Source organism: Lathyrus oleraceus, chromosome 1 (assembly GCF_024323335.1).
Source record: "Lathyrus oleraceus cultivar Zhongwan6 chromosome 1, CAAS_Psat_ZW6_1.0, whole genome shotgun sequence".
Lineage (NCBI taxonomy): Eukaryota > Viridiplantae > Streptophyta > Magnoliopsida > Fabales > Fabaceae > Lathyrus > Lathyrus oleraceus.
The window spans coordinates 348,803,608-348,821,335 of record NC_066579.1 but is presented as its reverse complement, the minus strand read 5'-3'; the positions used below and the strand labels follow the sequence as shown (position 1 = coordinate 348,821,335).

The 17,728-nt window shown below is 35.5% G+C and overlaps 1 protein-coding gene and 1 non-coding gene across 2 annotated transcripts; both read right to left on the bottom strand.

Moving 5' to 3' along the window:
- Window positions 1–8,536: 8,536 nt before the first annotated feature.
- Window positions 8,537–9,017, bottom strand: LOC127106307 (basic blue protein). Its single transcript, XM_051043623.1, has 2 exons — window positions 8,834–9,017; window positions 8,537–8,742 (listed from the first exon to the last, which is right to left on the bottom strand). Exons 1-2 carry the CDS (start codon window positions 9,015–9,017, stop codon window positions 8,537–8,539), a joined length of 390 nt encoding a protein of 129 aa, XP_050899580.1.
- A 6,436-nt stretch (window positions 9,018–15,453) lies between these two features.
- On the bottom strand, window positions 15,454–15,560 carry LOC127116569 (small nucleolar RNA R71). The gene has a single exon (XR_007801392.1). It is a non-coding gene; the product is annotated as a small nucleolar RNA R71 (small nucleolar RNA).
- Between the last annotated feature and the right edge of the window lie 2,168 nt (window positions 15,561–17,728).

The window sequence follows — 17,728 nt, the reverse complement described above, 5'->3', positions numbered from 1 at the left end:
GGCGTACACCACCCGCTTCCCATGAATCACTCTATTCCTAGGTTTCCTAGATTTCACTCATAGCCTGGGTATTGGGCCTTTTACCTCGAGTAACTCCCACCCCAAACAGAGAAACACAGCCAGATGAACAGATGAATATGAATGCAAACATCAATGCAAACAATAAATGCAAATAATAAATGCACATATATACAATGAATGCAATAAATAACAGCACAAAGCAACCAAAGCCCTAACCTAGAGAGCGCTAGGAGAGACTCGCTCAGGGAAGATGGACCAGCAAGAGGTCAACTTCTCTATTATCCCCAGCAGAGTCGCCAGTTGTCGCATTACGCGAAAAAACCGGCGGGAAAAGAAGAAACAACAGAGCCGCCACCGTGCGTTATTTATCCCAAAAGAGGGAAAGGAAACGCTCGAAGTAAACCTGGAAAAGACATGGTCTCGCGACCAAAGAGAATGGGATCGGGAGTCGGTTATGCGAAGGGAAGGTATTAGCACCCCTACGCATCCGTAGTACTCTACGGGATCCACGCACAATAGAAAGGAAAATGGTTGCTATAACACTGCTCAAAACACACACACACACTGGCTGAAAGAGACACAAGAAAACAAATAAGACTGAAACTGACTCGGCAGGATATCGCATCCTGGGCCTACTTAGTCTATCAGGCATAGACATCAGAGTCGAAGTAGTTCGGGATGGGGAAACGACACATGCTCGCTAGGATATCGCATCCTATGCATACGTATCTTCTTAGACGAAAGAAGAATCAGAGCATTCGTAGCTCGGCTGACACGCACACGAACAAACACGGGCAAAGGCAAACGTGGAGCCCGAATGCCAATCACTGGACTTACATCAGCATCCGAACCAAACAAACCCACACTGGAACCCGAATGCCACTCGATGGTCTTACATCAGCTTCCAAGCACACAACAACACAACAAGTTAATAGGGAGTCGGGGACTCGAGCCTATAACTGTCAAGCACACACAAAAAAGAAAAAGGGCGCCCGGAGAGATCAGCTCATCTCCTGCCTACGTACCTCATCTGGTATGAGGATCAGGGCGACGTAGTTCCCCTACGCAGGGAAAAAAGAAGGACTAGCCTAACCAGATAACAGAGGGAGACACAACTCTAGGGAGACTACGACTCGAGCCTAGATGTTGTCATGCAAAATCAACCCTAAGTTAAGGTTTCTAGCTAAATGGCACAAGGGCCAACCTATCCTAGACACGACTTGCACAGGAAGCAAGCCACACCTAACCTAACTTGCACAGGAAGCAAGGGTCTCGATTGCAACTAGGGCAAGAGAAAGGGGAGGTCTCAATCGCAACGAGGGCGAGAGAAAAGAATTAGTGTTAGTTGTTAGTCAAACTCGACAAGACATCGCATCTCGTGCCTACGTATCTCATCTGGACATGAGAATCAGAGTTGCCGTAGTTCGGCCGGACTATTTCTGTTGGTTTGTGTCTTTTAAGTGGACAACGTCACTGCACAATCTACCTGATGCTCGACCTTGGGAGACTTACTCATCTGTAGTAGAAGGAGTTGGCGTATCCTTAAGAGGGGATGATGTTTGTTTGTGTTTTATGAAAGCTCAAGCAAGAAAGGAAGTCCTATACGAAGGAACCGCGCTACCTTAATTGACATGCAAACGAGACTACGCGGAGTCTAACAAACCTAGGGGATACAATCACACCACACAGACATACACAAGCACATACAGCATAAAATAGACACACCAACAAGGGGCTCAAACATGGGTTAGGTTTTAGTCGAGGGGTCATATCAACCTCAACAAACAAACCTCTGGAACTGGGGTGAAGGGTGCTCTTAACCTTGCCATTGAGGGGCTAAGGTGAAGCAGATGAAAGGAGATGAGGGGTGTGCCTCATTGCTCTTATCCCTGGTCAGGGAGAGCATTTGACAAGAATGTGTGGGTTCAGAAAGTGGGAACCCTTCTACACATTTGATACTGACTCAACTGTACAATTGTACAAGATCTTGGGTTTGTATCTGCAATGCATCAACACAGTGGTGTGAGCAAAGCAGAAGACACACAGAATAGCAGGGGATAGGTTGCTTATCCCTTGGTTCTGCCAATTGCCTCTTCACTTAGGAGGACTTTCATATGTACAGGGACAAATTAAACATACACAAACATTGCCTCTTAAGGAGGACTTCAGACAGTTGCCTGGCCAAGTAACAGGCCAGGTCTTCCAGACTACATGAAGATTAAGGGATATACCTCAATGCAAATTACTTATACAAGCAAAGCAAAGCAAAAAGTTCACAAGGAACTAAGCAACTAAAAGCACCTGAAATAGTCAAGCAGATGTTAGTATGCAACTCAAAAGTTTAAGCAAAAGGAAGTAGGAATGAACAGTTAAATCAACAGAAAAATGTGCAAAAGCACAAGACCCAAATCATATGAGTCAAGCCACCTACAAAACAAAGGTTAGCTCATGATAAACAGATAAACCCAATCAACTTGCAAAAGTTTCTTTGAAGCACTTGTAGCTTAACCTGAAACATGAACTCAATTATAAGCCACAGGACCACTAGGACAAGCCTAGGGTCACAAATGAATGAGAAAGCCAAAACAGCAAGCAATATCCAATCACAATCAAATTCAAACATTTAAGAAGCAAACCCAATTGGTTTCAAGTTCATATCATGCATCATCATCATTTCATAGACAAAAGAAGTCAAAGCATGGCAAATGAGGGCTCATAAAAGTCAACAGCAAGACTTAGCTCAAAAGCAAACATAGACAATTCAAAAAATTACCAAATAATTCATGCTTAATCACAATCTACATAATGACATGCATATAAAATTTCAGCTCATTTGGATCATGGGAAGATAGTCAATGAAAATCAGAAAGTCAAACAATTTCAAACATGCTCAAAGAAGTCAAACAAACATGTATCAACTTCAAAAAAATCATAACTCAATGATAACAGATGAGAAATGAATGGGATCAACACCATGGCAAAGCTTAAGATGTCTAGTATTCACATGTAAAATTTCATGATCATCCAATAAAGTATGAGGATTTCCCAAATGGAATGGCAAGAAGTGTCACACAAAGTCAACATTTGACTAGGCAGGGGAGAAAAATCTCAAACAGTTAGGAAATGGCATAATTAATTCCAAGAAAATTCACACATAAACTAGACATATGAGAGAAGATTCATGCAAAATTTCACATCAATTGGAGGTCAGGAAGCATGTCAACAAAAATCATGAAATTGCATATCATTGGTGTGACACAAATTGTCACACCCTGCTTCAAAAATTCATATCCTGACAACCAGAGAAGATAAAATCATGAACTCTACATCAGAATAACCATGGATGAGTGTAGATTAAGCACAAAAAATTTCAGATCCAATGGGCAATGCATCACAATTTCACAATTGAATTGGTAAGATGTACAAAATATGCATACATGAGCAAAACCCTAATTCCATTTAAAACTCGACCATGCAAAAATTCTGGAAAAATCATGATAAAATACTAGACATCAATCAGAGCACAATGGAAAAATTTTCATGAATTTTGGATTTAATATGAAGATGCTATGATTTTTGTAAGATGTATAACCAAAATGAAATAAATATTGAACAATTAAAATGAATTAATTCAAATAATTGGGACCAATGGCATTATGGTAATTCGGGTGGAAATTAAATGAAACGGTGCGTATGGTTATGCAGCGCGGCAAGCGATGACTTGTTATGGCAATACAACAGTAGCATTTCTCATGCAGAAACACAGGACAGCAGCCAAACGCGTTTGAAAAAAAGAAATCTAGAAAAAATGAACTAGGGTTTGTGTACAGTAACGGCAGCATCTTGTTCTTCATCATCAACCAATCGTGGAAAACAATTTATCCCAGAAATGAACAATAGACATATCATTGTAACCAGCACGCAATTCATATCAACATGCTACCATCAAAATTCATTAACTCGAGCTAACCATCAAGAAATCATGCAAAACAATAATAACCAACAAACTTTAAATTCAGATTTCTCCCAGCACAGTTAACCATTTTCAATGATTCAAGGTTCACAATACTCAGCAAGGTAAGATCTACCAGAAACATCTCATGATTTTTGAAATAGAGAGGGTCGAAAACTTACTTGGATTTGAAGAAAAGAGTGAACCAGTGGTTATTTGGATGATGCAAGCTCAAACAGGTGCTCCTTATGCTTTGAAATGATGAATGGAGAAAGACTTGTAGCTTAAAGACCCTGGGAATAGCTCAGATTGAAAATCACCATTGATGAACTTGGAAAAAACAGAGCTCGAAATGAGCTTCCAGCTGGGGTTGGATGCTCCAAATAGCCTCCAAGTGATGGCTAGGTGATGAAACAATGAAGGTGGTTCGTGGTCTTTTTGAAGTTTTTGAGCAGAAATGCAAAGATGTGAAAATGTTGATTTTGAGAGAAAATGATTTTCTGTGTGTTTTCAGGCTGCAGCTCTAGGGTTTGAATGACAGAAAATGTGTCTTTATACTTCTGTTTAATGAGCTAAGTAAGAATGCTAAACATGATTATCTTAAATGAAGCCAATTGCACCTTTTGCTAATTTTCACCAAGTGCACATGGAGGTGTATGGTTCTGCCCGAGTTTGGGCCTTGGACAAGCTTCAAATATCAATTCAAACAAGTTCCAAATGGCCAAATGTGTTAAAAATGTCTAATTCAAAAAGTCAACTTTGCACCACACTTGAATTTAATTAAGACAAGTCCAAAAAGGCCATTTTGCATGGTGAGGTTTTGGTGAATGATGAATGCATTTTTGGAAAGAGGGGAACAAATAGAGTTTGTAGGAAAAAACCCCACCAAAATTGGCCAAGTGGTTCATGAGATATGGCCCTTTGAAGTTCACAAATTTTTGAAATTGAATTAATCATATCTTGCCAACCATACATGGGAATTGAGAGTTCTTGGACTTTTTGGAAATGGGAGAACAAGATCTTCAACTTTCATGTTGGGAAAAAATTCATTTGAAGCTTGTATCATGATGTAAGCTTGGGATCAAGAAGTTTCCATTTTTGGCAGTTAAAAATTACAGGTCCAGTTTCTATTTTTGGAAATTTTCTGATTGGCTTCAAATTTTTCAATGATGTTGATTGCCATGATATATGAGGCCTATTGGGACATGAATAAGCTCTCTCAAACCAAATCCATCCATCAAAACCATAAAATCAACCACAGTTGACCAAGTTTGACTTTTTAGGGTTTTTGACTGATTGTACATGAACTGATGACTTCTGAACATCCCATCTTTGACCTAAACACTTCAAATGGACCTCCAAGTCATATGAACAAATTGGACCAACCCTAGGGCCTTGGCTCAATGAAAAACACACTTGCTTGCTTGATTGACTGATCTCCTGATCAGTTTGACCTAATTTCTCTTGATTTGCTTGCACTTGAGGCAAATGGATCAATGCAATGCTATGCAGTGGACCATGATATGCTATGACCTAATATGAGAATGTATGTACAATGATAGGTGCAAATTTGAGGTGCTACACCAGGTATGATCAGTTGAATTTGATAGAAGAGAAGAGATTGACTGCCATGTGTCATGGTCAGTTGTATCAACAGAGAATGACGAAAGCTTAAGGTCAGACCTCGCGTGTTCCGAGAGGGTGATCTTGTGCTAAAAAATATTCTATCTTTCAAACCAGATTCTAGGGGAAAATGGACTCCTAATTTTGAAGGCCCATATGTTGTTAAGAGAGCCTTTTCAGGCGGTGCTTTGATCCTTACAACTATGGTTGGTGAAGAGTTCACTTGTCATGTGAACGCCGATGCAGTCAAGAAATACTTCGCCTAAAAAGAAAAGAACAACTCGCTAAGTTGAAAACCCGAAAGGGCGACTTAGGCAAAAATGAGCGTCTCTGTGGATTGAAAACCCGAAAGGGCGATCCAGGCAAAATTAGAGACATAAAATAGAAAAGAATTATCCCGATGAATTGAGTACCCCACCTTGGGGAAATTTATGCAAAAGTTAGGGATTATCGCAAGTAACTGCATCCTGCTGATCTTCAATGTTGAAGTCGTTTTGAGTACAATGGTCGATGGTGATTCATGATGCTCAGTAGCAGTCGAGAGAACAGTAGATATCAAGAGTTGGTAGAAGGATTAGTGATCATTGTATTCAATGTAACCATTTTCCATGAAAATTACCATTTTTAACTTTGTAAAGATCTACGGAGTCTTGTCATTTATAGACTACCTTTCCAATAAATAAAGTTGAGCTTTTATCCAATTGTTTTCACTCTTATTTATTTTAGCCAAATAGTTTTAAATTTTATTATGATCATTTTTGAAATTAAAGTTTTAAATCAAAATCATTTTTTATAAACATATAAAAGCATGAATTGTAAGCAATCGATTTCATTTAAAGGAATATCAACAATGGTTCGAAAGCAGTAAGCCCTAAATGTGGAGCATTATTGGTTCTCCCCAAGCAGTATGCGCATTTCTCTTTCGTCCCCAGAAGTATAGATGCAGTGCTCAGTCGTTGTTGATTTCCCCGAGCAGTTTTTGTTCACTATTTCCCCAGTGGAGTAGCTAGCTAAGTTGATTGATCGGTCCCCCTGCGGAATTTAGTATGCATTCCCTGGCCGATTTTTGGCTCTCCAGCAAAGTGAGAATAGTGTCCTCATCAGTTCATGTAGGTGCGAAAGAACTTCGATTTCCCTACCAATCGTCGTCAGATTCGCTCTCAGTCAGAGTTTTCTCCTGGTTCCTAAGCAGTTGTTTGTGTTTATCCTCTGCATGGTTGTCTCCCATTTGATATGGTATTGACCTAAAATTCCCCGCCAAGTTGGTAGCAGTTTTCCTCACAAATCTCCTCCTTCCCCAGATATGGTTGAGCCTTTGGGATGTTGATCTCTCTTTCCTTCAGCAGTTATCTCCCTTTTTGTGGATTGACCAAGAATTGTATCGATGATTCAAATCTGCTACACCTTTGTATCCTTTGCGATCGTTTTGTCAGCATAATCATCATATATACATATACATATACACTCATATAATCTCATTATCGCATAATTATATTTGTTGATTCTTTCTTTTGATTATTATCCTCTGTTATGGCGGTACTTTATCCCCATACGAATTAGATGTCTATCCTACTTCACCATGCATCATCTAGTCTTAAGTGCCCCCTAAGCGCCCCATAATGGGAAACATGGGAAAAGATATTCCTTAGTCAGAGAAAAGTTAGGGTCAACTGACTGGTCCACATGTAGGATTCAACAATCCACTTTTGATTGAGTGAAAGATTATTAATCCTTGTAAACCCATAGGCATAAATTCCTTTATAAATACCTTTTCCCCAAGGGGATAAATGACATAGCATTAAACTCTTTGCATAATTTACTCAACATAAATAAAAACAGAGTCTTTCACATCACATAAGCTTTACCTTCTTTTAGATTTTATTAGTTTGTTTTCTTTTATTATTATTATTTTTTTTTTTTGGGTAAAGCATAGTCCCCTTGTTAATATTTTCATTTTCATTTTATATATCTATGAACTACAAAGAAGCACATGAGTGCCTACATAGGTGAGATTCTTATCTCTCTTTCTCTATAATGCCAAGATGCTCTTAATTCTATAAAAAAAATCACATTTTAATTTATTATGGCATATTTCCATTTACATTTTAACTATATTTTTGCTTTTAAATTTCAAATACATTTATTTTAATTTGTAATAAACCATATTTATCAATAACCAATTATTATTAATTATAACTAAACTTTAAAAAGAAAATTGCCTCTGTGTTAATACCATATTTGTTTCTATGAAATACATTTATTAGACATGATTAAAATTTATTTTAATCAACTTATTTTATAACCGAGTGAATAATAAGTGACACTTGATCTCATTAAATAAGGCCCAGCAAAGTGATTTTTAAGATACATAGATTGTAAAACCTTAAAGGATAAAAAGTGAATTGACACTAAGATATTGAATTTCCTCAAGTTTACAATATTATGTAGCCCACGTTCCTTCATATTTCATCTCCATTATTACATTTTTATACATTAAAGGTATTTAACAAATTCATTTACTCATCCATTTACAATTAATATATTATATTTTGATCTTAATGTGATTTGGCCATAGAACAGAGTCATTACTATAAGGGTTGTGAATTAACTGATCAAATTATCTATGTTTATTAATTCATTCAAAATTGAACATTTATTTATTGATTTTCTGATTAATTCATATTAAATTTAAAATAAAATTTAAACACTTGGATTCAAGTGATAAATGAATTCTTACTAAAGAATAAAGATTCAAAATATAAAATTTTTTGGTAAGAACAATATTGAAACAGGTCTATAACCTCTCAAAACGAACTCTAGATTATTAAAGTTTATTTCCCACAAAACTAAATGATAAAAACATAAAATTTTAAAATAAAGACAAACACTTTATAGATTATTGTAAATTTTATTAAGGAATAGAACAAATAAATTAAGAGTTTATTTAGCATTAACTGCAATTTTCATTCCAGCACCACAGTGAGTGCCAACACCACATAAGAAGAAGTTGGATCCCTTAACAAGTGTAATTTTATCCGCTCCAGATTTAAAAATTACTGATCCACTTAGAGGTTGAGCCACACATGAATTGAAATTAGTCTCGTTCACTTTCACCACGTTGTGCATGGGAGGAACGTAATTAAATACTGCATGCATGTAAAAAAAACAAAACATGTTTTAGTTTACGTTCATTTTTATACTATAATAAAAAACAATAGGGTAGGCTTAGTTGCTTACCAAGTGTATCTCCTGCTTTGAAAGTTTTTCCTGTAGGCCAGTTTTGAACACCAAAGGACCAACCTTTGGCATCACCAACAGTGAACGTTTCTGCATGAATCAAATTAGGATGAAACACAAACATAAACAATAGAATCATTGTAATAACGCTTGTGCTACCTACACTGCCTCTTCCCTCACCCATCTTTTAATTGATATAGTTAAATAATTTTGAATGCTCAATTGAGAGACACGAGGGATGGTTTTATAGCATAAATATGAAAATGACATTAATATATATTTTATTATAGTCTCTAATAAAATTTAAAGTTGTTCCTTACCAATTTTTTTTAAAAGTTTTTCTTTAGGTAACAAATTATCATATTTATTTCTTATTCAATATACTATCTCTAGCCTTCATTATAGGATGACAACTTTAAGGTAAATTTATAATATAGAAGAATTTTTAACTCCTATATATTATTTGACTTTTAAATATTTGTGAATGTAATTAATATTTTCACAACTTTCCATGAAGATTTACATATAAAAAATATTTATAAAAGTAAAACATTAATTGATTTCAAAAAATTATTATAAAAATATTTCTTAGTAAAACTAATATTATGTTTAAAATATATCTCAAAGTCTATACATAAATGAAATTCGTTACAATATTTCACACGGAACTTTAAAAAGTAGTAAAAAAAAAAAAAATTGTGTATTTTTGTCTAAAAAATCCATTTAAAGATTTAAGTAATTAAAATATAATATAAATCTGCCTCAATATACATCACACAGATTTGAAATGAGATTTCAAAAAAATTATAAAATATACAATAATTCTATAATTTGTTTAAATTTTGTCTCAAAGTCTTTACATTATTCTATATCATTTGAGATGAAATTTGTTCCTCCCCAAATTTTGTATGAAAATGTTAATTTTTTTAGTAATGGAAGTAATATTAAAATAATTTGACTATTGAAATGGGAGTGGTATTAAAATAATATGAATCTTAAAATTTCTTCATGTTGCATCTCTTCCACCATTTTGTTATTAAATTATTTTACCAATAAGAAGGAAAAAAATAGAATTTTTTCTATTTTTTTTTTATTTTTTTCTTCATTTTAATAAAATTTTATTTAATTATAATTCATTTTTAGAAAAATATAATAAAAATAAAACAAATTAATTGTTTACATCAAACATTTGGTAACCTGAATTCGAGGACACTAATATGTTAAACTTTAATACTTTAACAATTAAAGATCAACATTTTGGAGTTAACATTCATTATATATCATTTTATTTTTAATTTCTATTTTTTTTTAGTTTTACAAATTTGGTTTATATTGAAATTGATCTAAGATGTATACAATATTACTTTACGTATGTATGTTACTATTTAAAAAAAAAAATCATAATCTATTATCATAAAAAATTTATTGATATTAATAAATATATTTTTTTTAAAAGTAATTAATTCTTAGATACACATGAGATTCATATTTTTTTTTCTAACCTTCCAAGAGTTTCATCAAATCATAGAGGTTGTTCTGTGAGTAATTTGTAACCAATAAGAGATTGGTAACCAATACTACTCCTGACTTGGTTTTTCTTGGAGAACATGGATTGAACTTTCACAATTAATTAATTAATTAATTAATATACACTTGATAGAAAAAAAGACTGGATGGAGCAGGTTGTAATGTTGATTGGCTTGATTCTTGTTCTACTATTGTGTGCAATACCCTTACCAAATTAAAATCTGATAATTATCCTATCTCACTAACTTGTGATTTTGATGAGGTCAAGTTTATTTCCCAATTCAAATTCCTCAAAACGTATCCTTTGAATGAGGATTGCATTGATATCATAAAGAATACTTAGCTGGCTAATATATCTGGTTTCTCTATGTACATTCTTAACAAAAAAAAGTTAAGAATTCTTAAAATTAATTTAAAGGTTTGGAACAAAACTAAATTTAGAAATATGCATACCAAAGATTTTGAAGCTGAAAAGGTCATCACTAACATTCAAATTGAAATTAATAGAACTGACTTAACTGACTTTTTGCAGAAAAAGAGAAAAAGGAAGTTGATCTTGAGGTTGCCCTCAATGTGGAAGGCATTTTTTTAGAATGATAAATCTAGAATGGATTGGAATTCGCTTGGTGATAGAAACGCCAATTTTTTCACACTTATGCAAAAATCAGAAGAAAAACTAAACTCATTTCTTCTTTGAAAATTGACAATGCTAAAAGAATATAGGAAAATTATATAGATGAGCATTTTAAAAAGCTTTTTAGCAATTCTACTATTTTGTAGGATAATGGATTGGTAGATGAAACCATTCATAGGCTGATCAATGGTCATATTAATGTTATGCTAACTAATGCCCCTTCAGAGATGGAAATTCATAGTTCAGTCATGAGCCTTAATAGTGAATCTGCTCTAGGTTGTGGTGGATTTGAGGCCTTCTTTTATCAATACTATTGAGAGATAATCAAGGCTGATGTCATCAATTACATCACTCAGTTCTTTTTATCAGACTAGATTCTTCCTCATTTTAACTCTGATACTATTGTGTTGATCCCTAAAACTATTGAAGTTGACAACATCAATCATTTCAGACCTATTTCCCCGGCTAACTTCAAACACAAAATAATCACTAAAATTTTAGCTGACAGAATTGCTACTCTCCTTTCTTCTTTGAAATCTCCTTGGCAAAAAGGATTTTTAATGGTAGAAGCATTAAAGATAACATTTCTCTCACCTTTGAAGCTATTAGTCTTCTAAACAATAAAAGTTATGATGGAAATGTGGCTCTGAAAATTGATATCTCTAAAGCATTTGATACTTTGAGTTAGCAATTTCTCTTAAAGACTCTTGATGTTTTTGTGGCATGGCATGTCCTGAGTGAGGGCTGAATTGATAAGTGAAGTGTTAGGCTGAATAAGGGATGAAATATTTCGTCCCAAATTCACTCTCTCATTTTCGATAAGCCTCCTCTTGTGTGTGCACAAATCCTTCAAATTTTTTGCATATTCCGGGACCTGCTTAATCACATCAAGTAGTCGAATGTTCACTGTCACCATCCTGAATACATCCAAAGTCTCTCTCTCTCTCTCTCTTTATCTTCCTCATCAGTTTTCTTATTTTTCATAACTCTTTGTGAGAAAGTGATTGGTGGTACATACTCTTTTTCAGCCTCAACAACAACATAAGGTTCAGATGTTGCACTAACAATTATTTTATTTTATTTTTAGGCTGGTTCTGCAACTTTTTTAGATCTCAAGGAAATTGCACTCACATTGGGGCCTTTTGGATTCACTATTGTTTGAGCAGGTAGTTGGTTCAATCCTTGAGCTTGTTGCATGACATTCATTGAAGTGGCAAGATGTCCAATTTGTGTTTGTAAAGTCTGAACACAAGAATCTGTTCGTTATTAAAACTGAAGATTATTTACAGTCATTTGCTTAACAAGATCCTCAAGTGAAGGTCTGGAAGGTGTAGAGGTGGTTACTTGGGAAGGGTTTTGTGGTGGCAGTGGCAAGGGTAACATCAATTGTTTCACTAAAGAGGCAAGCTCATCAACTTTGATTTCTAGAGCTTTGTTGGACGAAGAAACCTAAATATCATTCACACATTTTGTTTGAACCACAAAATTATCCCTTGTTGTGAACTGTTGGAAGTTAAGTGACATGTTCTCAATTAAGGATTTGGCAGCAGTTGTAGTCTTATCAACAAGGGCTCAACTACGGGCATCGTCTAAAATGTTTCTTTCAATTGGTAGCAATCCCTCATAAAAGTATTGTATTAGCAATTGTTCAGAAATCTGGTGGTGAGGACAACTCGACACTAACTTCTTGAATCTCTCCCAATATTCGGATAATGATTCCATGTCAACTTGTCTAATACCACATATTTCTTTTTTGAGTGAAGAAGCTCTTAAAGCAGGGAAAAATCTTTCTAAGAAGCTTTTCTTCATATTATTCCAACTTGTAATAAAATTTGGCTCAAGATGATATAACTAATCTTTTGCAGCACCTTGTAGTGAGAATAGAAATGCTCTAAGATTGACATGATCTTCAGTAATTCCTTGAGGTCTTAATGGTGTAGAACACACAATCTGAAATTCTTTTAGATGTCTATGTGGATCCTCACATATAAGACCATTAAACCTTGGCAGCAAGTGTATTAAACTAGATTTCAATTCAAAAGGTACAATAACAACAAGATATTTGATAACATGAAACTATATCACATTTTTAGACTTGATTTAATTAAATTATATCGTTATTTGATTCAATTTATTTTATATTATTCGATATTACTCGGTATTTTCTTATTATTTATTTCAGGTATCATTATTTAAAGCACGTGTGAAAAAGAAAGAAAAGGGGTGCAAAAAGAAGATTTTCTAGGAAAAGCAGCGAGCTGAAGCACCAAAGCCCAGCCCACGCTTGGAACAAAAAAAAAGATTGTTGTCACGACCGCAACAAGCACGTGCCGATCGCCACGTCCTAAAACCTAGTGTTACGACCGTAACACATAGTGTGACGGACGTCACACATTCCATCCTATATTTTAGGCTTTACGTGCGTAACGGAGTGGACGGTTTCCCCTAAATTCTCTCCTGCACTCGTAGACATTTTGAACCACACTGAAGACCCATTCTAGGAAACAGTTATTTTGGGAGGTTAATATAAATAAACCTCACAAAAGCCAATTGACTCTCTCTTTTCTCCGTACAATTTTTCCAGCATCCTAATTTTTCAAGCAATTTATTTCCTTTCTTTTTTCTAGTTTAATTTCCGAAGCATACAATTTACTTTCTCACGATAGTTTCTACACCGGAAATTATTGTGTAATTTTTACTGGATCTAACCTTACGTTAGATCATAGTATTTTATTTCCTTGTTTTTACTTTCCTATCTGATCGAGAATTGTGAAGAACAAATCCAACCGACTTGTGGTGGAGTGTTCGAGCATCGAAGCTAGGAGATAAAATCCAGAATTCTAGTATTTTTCCAGGTTCATTAATTAATTGATTTATCGTTTTAATTTACATATGCTTTGCTCCGCTGTTTATATATGTTGTTTGTTTGATATGGCCGTATCTATGCATGATTATTGTTTATGCATGTTTATCATGTCTGGCTAATTAATTTAGATATCGGTATGTAGAGTAAGCAGAATAAAAGAATCTAAATTGAGTTGGTTTAAATTTATTTCAGAATATAGTCACTCTTTTTCTGGTCTCAATTTACAAAGTTAATACCAAGGTTTTGGTACGAGAGTAAAAGACATAAAGAAGTTAAAATCAATAGAACGACGGTTTGAGTTTTTAACTGGACAGTGTAAATTGAACATTAACTTTAAATCAGGGCGAAAGCAATTTTTAAGGTTAATTAAATTCTAATTATTTTCAAAAATTATTTTTAAAAGTTAAATGTGAGGACGAGAGTTAAACATTTAAGTTTAATCATATAATCTAAGTCAACAGAGCGAGAGTTTGAGACGAGGGCGTTTAAACGGTTAGTATTTTCCCAAAAGGAGTTTCCATAGATTCTATTATTTTCAAAAGTGATTTTAGATTTAACGAAATAGTGAGAGCATACATTAAAATATAAAGTCATAGTCTAATTCAACAGAGCGAGAGTTTGAGGAAAAGACTTTTAATTAATAGTGTTTACTGAAAAGACTTATTTTAAAATTAAGAAAAAGACCAACGAAGATTTGATTCCCTAATTACGACGAACTACATACTGATATCCATATTATTTGATATTTTATCTAGATCCAAATTTAGTTTTATTTTTTCTCCTAATCATTAAAGTATCATCCGCCTTAGCCTTACGCAGTAACCCTAGAAAAACGGTAGATCGATTCATTAAGTCCCTGTGGGATCGATATCTTTTAAAACTACACGATTAGACTGTGCGCTTGCAGTTAGTACCCCGATAGACTCATAAAGTCGCGATCGAGTTTTTGGCGCCGTTGCCGGGGACTTTTATTTAGTCGATATCGTAACTCTTCTGTTACGCTGTAGAGACTAAGGCAATTTTTATTTTTTCCCTTTTTCGTTGATTTGTATGCCACACACTCGCTCACAAGGTGAGCCGTACTACTTACGAATCAACGACGTTGAACGATATCTCCGATTATTACGACGAATTCGGGAGTATCGTGCTAGAAACAATCTTCCTCCAATCCAAATTCCTGATCTCAAAAATCCCCTTCCTTTGACGATACCAGCGATGGCCGAACCAGCTCGTGCTCTTCGAGATTACGCTGCTCCATCGTAGGATGAGCCGCATTCGAGTATTGCTCCACCCGCAATCAAAGCGAACAACTTCGAACTTAAACCTTCGCTGTTGCAGGCAGTGCAACAGAATCAATTTTCTGGAAATCCTACCGAGGATCCAAACCTTCATTTATCCGTATTTGTCCAATACGCTGACACTGTTAAAGCTAATGGTGTCACTTCAGAGGCAATTCGACTTCGTCTCTTTCCTTTCTCGTTAAGAGATAAAGCTAGAAGATGGCTTCAGTCTCTTCCTTCCAACTCAGTCACCACATGGAATGAGTTGAAGAAAGTCTTTCTTGCCCGATATTTTCCTCCAAGCAAAACAGCTATGTTGAGAGCCCAGATAAATGGATTTAAGCAAAAAGATAACGAATCTCTTTTCGAAGCATGGGAAAGATACAAGGACATGATGAGACTTTGCTTACACCATGGTTTAGAGGACTGGTTAGTAATTCACACCTTCTACAATGGTCTTTTGTACAACACAAGGTTAACAATAGACGCCGCCGCCGGTGGTGCGCTTATGGATAAACCTTACACCGACGTTTATCAACTTATCGAGAGCATGGCCCAAAATCATTATCAGTGGGGAAGCGACTGAACAGTGGTAGAAAAACCTCAAATGAAAGGTGGCATGTACGAGATAAGTAGCCTTGATCATGTCAATGCAAAAGTGGATGCTCTTGCCTAGAAAATTGAAAGTTTAAATGTATCACCTCCAGCCACCGTGGTTGCCGTAACTCAAAATTGCGAAGTCTGTGGAATTCAAGGTCACACTCCTACAGATTGTCAACTCCTAACAGGAATTCAAACAGATCAGGTGAACTATGTTCAAGGAAATCCTTACTCGCATACCTATAACTCAAACTGGAAGAATCATCCTAATTTTTCATACAAAAGTAACAACGCCTTATACGCACCAGGTCAAGCCCCCAGTCAAGCTCCAGTTGTACCACCTGGATATCAAAAGCCGACCCCATCTACACCTAACAATAACGTTCCTAGGAAATCCAACTTAGAAATCATGATGGAGAACTTCATAGCTTCTCAACAGCAAACCAATAAAGAGTTCTTAAACCAGAATGTACACACTAGCGAACAGATTAAACAACTAGCAAGTAAAGTAGATGCCCTGGCTACCCATAACAAAATGCTTGAAACACAAATCTCGCAAGTAGCTCAACAACAAGCGTCTACTGCTGCCCCAACTGGTACATTTCCTGGACAGCCACAACCTAATCCGAAAAGCCACGCTCATGCAATTATATTACGAAGTGGTACAGAGGTAGAAGGACCATCTGACCCAAGGATTGAGAACCAAAACTCTAAAAAGTCAACTGAGGAAGAAGGTAAACATAAGGAAAAGGAAGAGTGTAATAAGGAAACCGTAGAAAAAAAAAGAACCTTCTATACCTCCACCGCCTTACAAACCACCCATCCCTTATCCTCAAAGGCTAATTAAAACCAAAAACGCGGGCCAATTTAAAAAATTTGTTGACCTACTGAAACAATTAAACGTCACAATTCCTTTTACAGAAGCTATTACACAAATGCCCTCATATGCTAAGTTCTTAAAAGAAATTTTATCTAATTAAAGGAAACTTGAAGATAACGAAACCGTTACACTAACTGCTGAGTGTATCGCAATAATCCAAAATATGCCTCCTAAACTTAAAGATCCTGGTAGTTTTTCTATACCCTGTCATATAGGAAAATTTGTCATAGACAAAGCTTTATGCGATTTAGGAGCCGGTATCAGTGTTATGCCCTTGTCCATATGCAAGAAACTTGAAATGGGAGAATTAAGACCAACTAAAATGTCTGTGCAATTAGCAGATCGTTCCGTTAGATATCCCGTAGGAATTCTTGAAAACGTTCCCGTGCGCATAGGTCAATTCTACATTCCCACCAATTTTATAATTATGGACATAAGAGAAGACGAAGTTACCCCCATTATATTGGGAAGGCCCTTCTTAGCAACTGTCGGTGCTATCATAGACGTAGAACGAGGATGACTCACTTTCGAAGTAGGAGAAGAGAAAATTGAGTTTATTCTTTCCCAATTTTTGAAAGCACCTGCAATAGAAGACACATGTTACTTCATGGATATCATCGATGAATGCATAAAAGAAACAGAATTCGAAAATGACGATTTGTCCGACTATCATGTAGAAGACAGACTGAACCAATGTTTAGCAATAACATCAGATCCTACGCAATGCCTTAAGAAACCAACCCTCGACCTGAAAACACTTCCCAAAAATCTGAGATATGAATTCCTAGACCTAGAACTTGAACGACCAGTAATAGTCAATGCAGACCTAGGAAAACTTGAAACCGAAAAACTTCTACATATCTTAAGAAAATATCCAACCGCATTAGGATACAACATCACCGATCTTAAAGGGATAAGTCCTTCTATTTGTATGCACCGCATCATGCTAGAAGAAGACTGTAAAACTTCTAGGGAACATCAGAGGAGACTAAACCCGATCATGAGTGAGGTAGTGAAGAAGGAAGTAACGAAGTTATTAGAGGCAGGTATCATATATCCTATATCCGATAGCAAATGGGTTAGTCCTGTACACGTAGTACCAAAGAAA

Bases quoted from the DNA above. Each gene is read 5' to 3' on its own strand.
- LOC127106307 (XM_051043623.1), bottom strand. From the start codon at position 9,017: ATGGGTGAGGGAAGAGGCAGTGTAGGTAGCACAAGCGTTATTACAATG. The intron at 8,743-8,833 runs GTAAGCAACTAA...ACATGCATGCAG, and splicing joins CAAAGCAGGAGATACACTTG to TATTTAATTACGTTCCTCCC.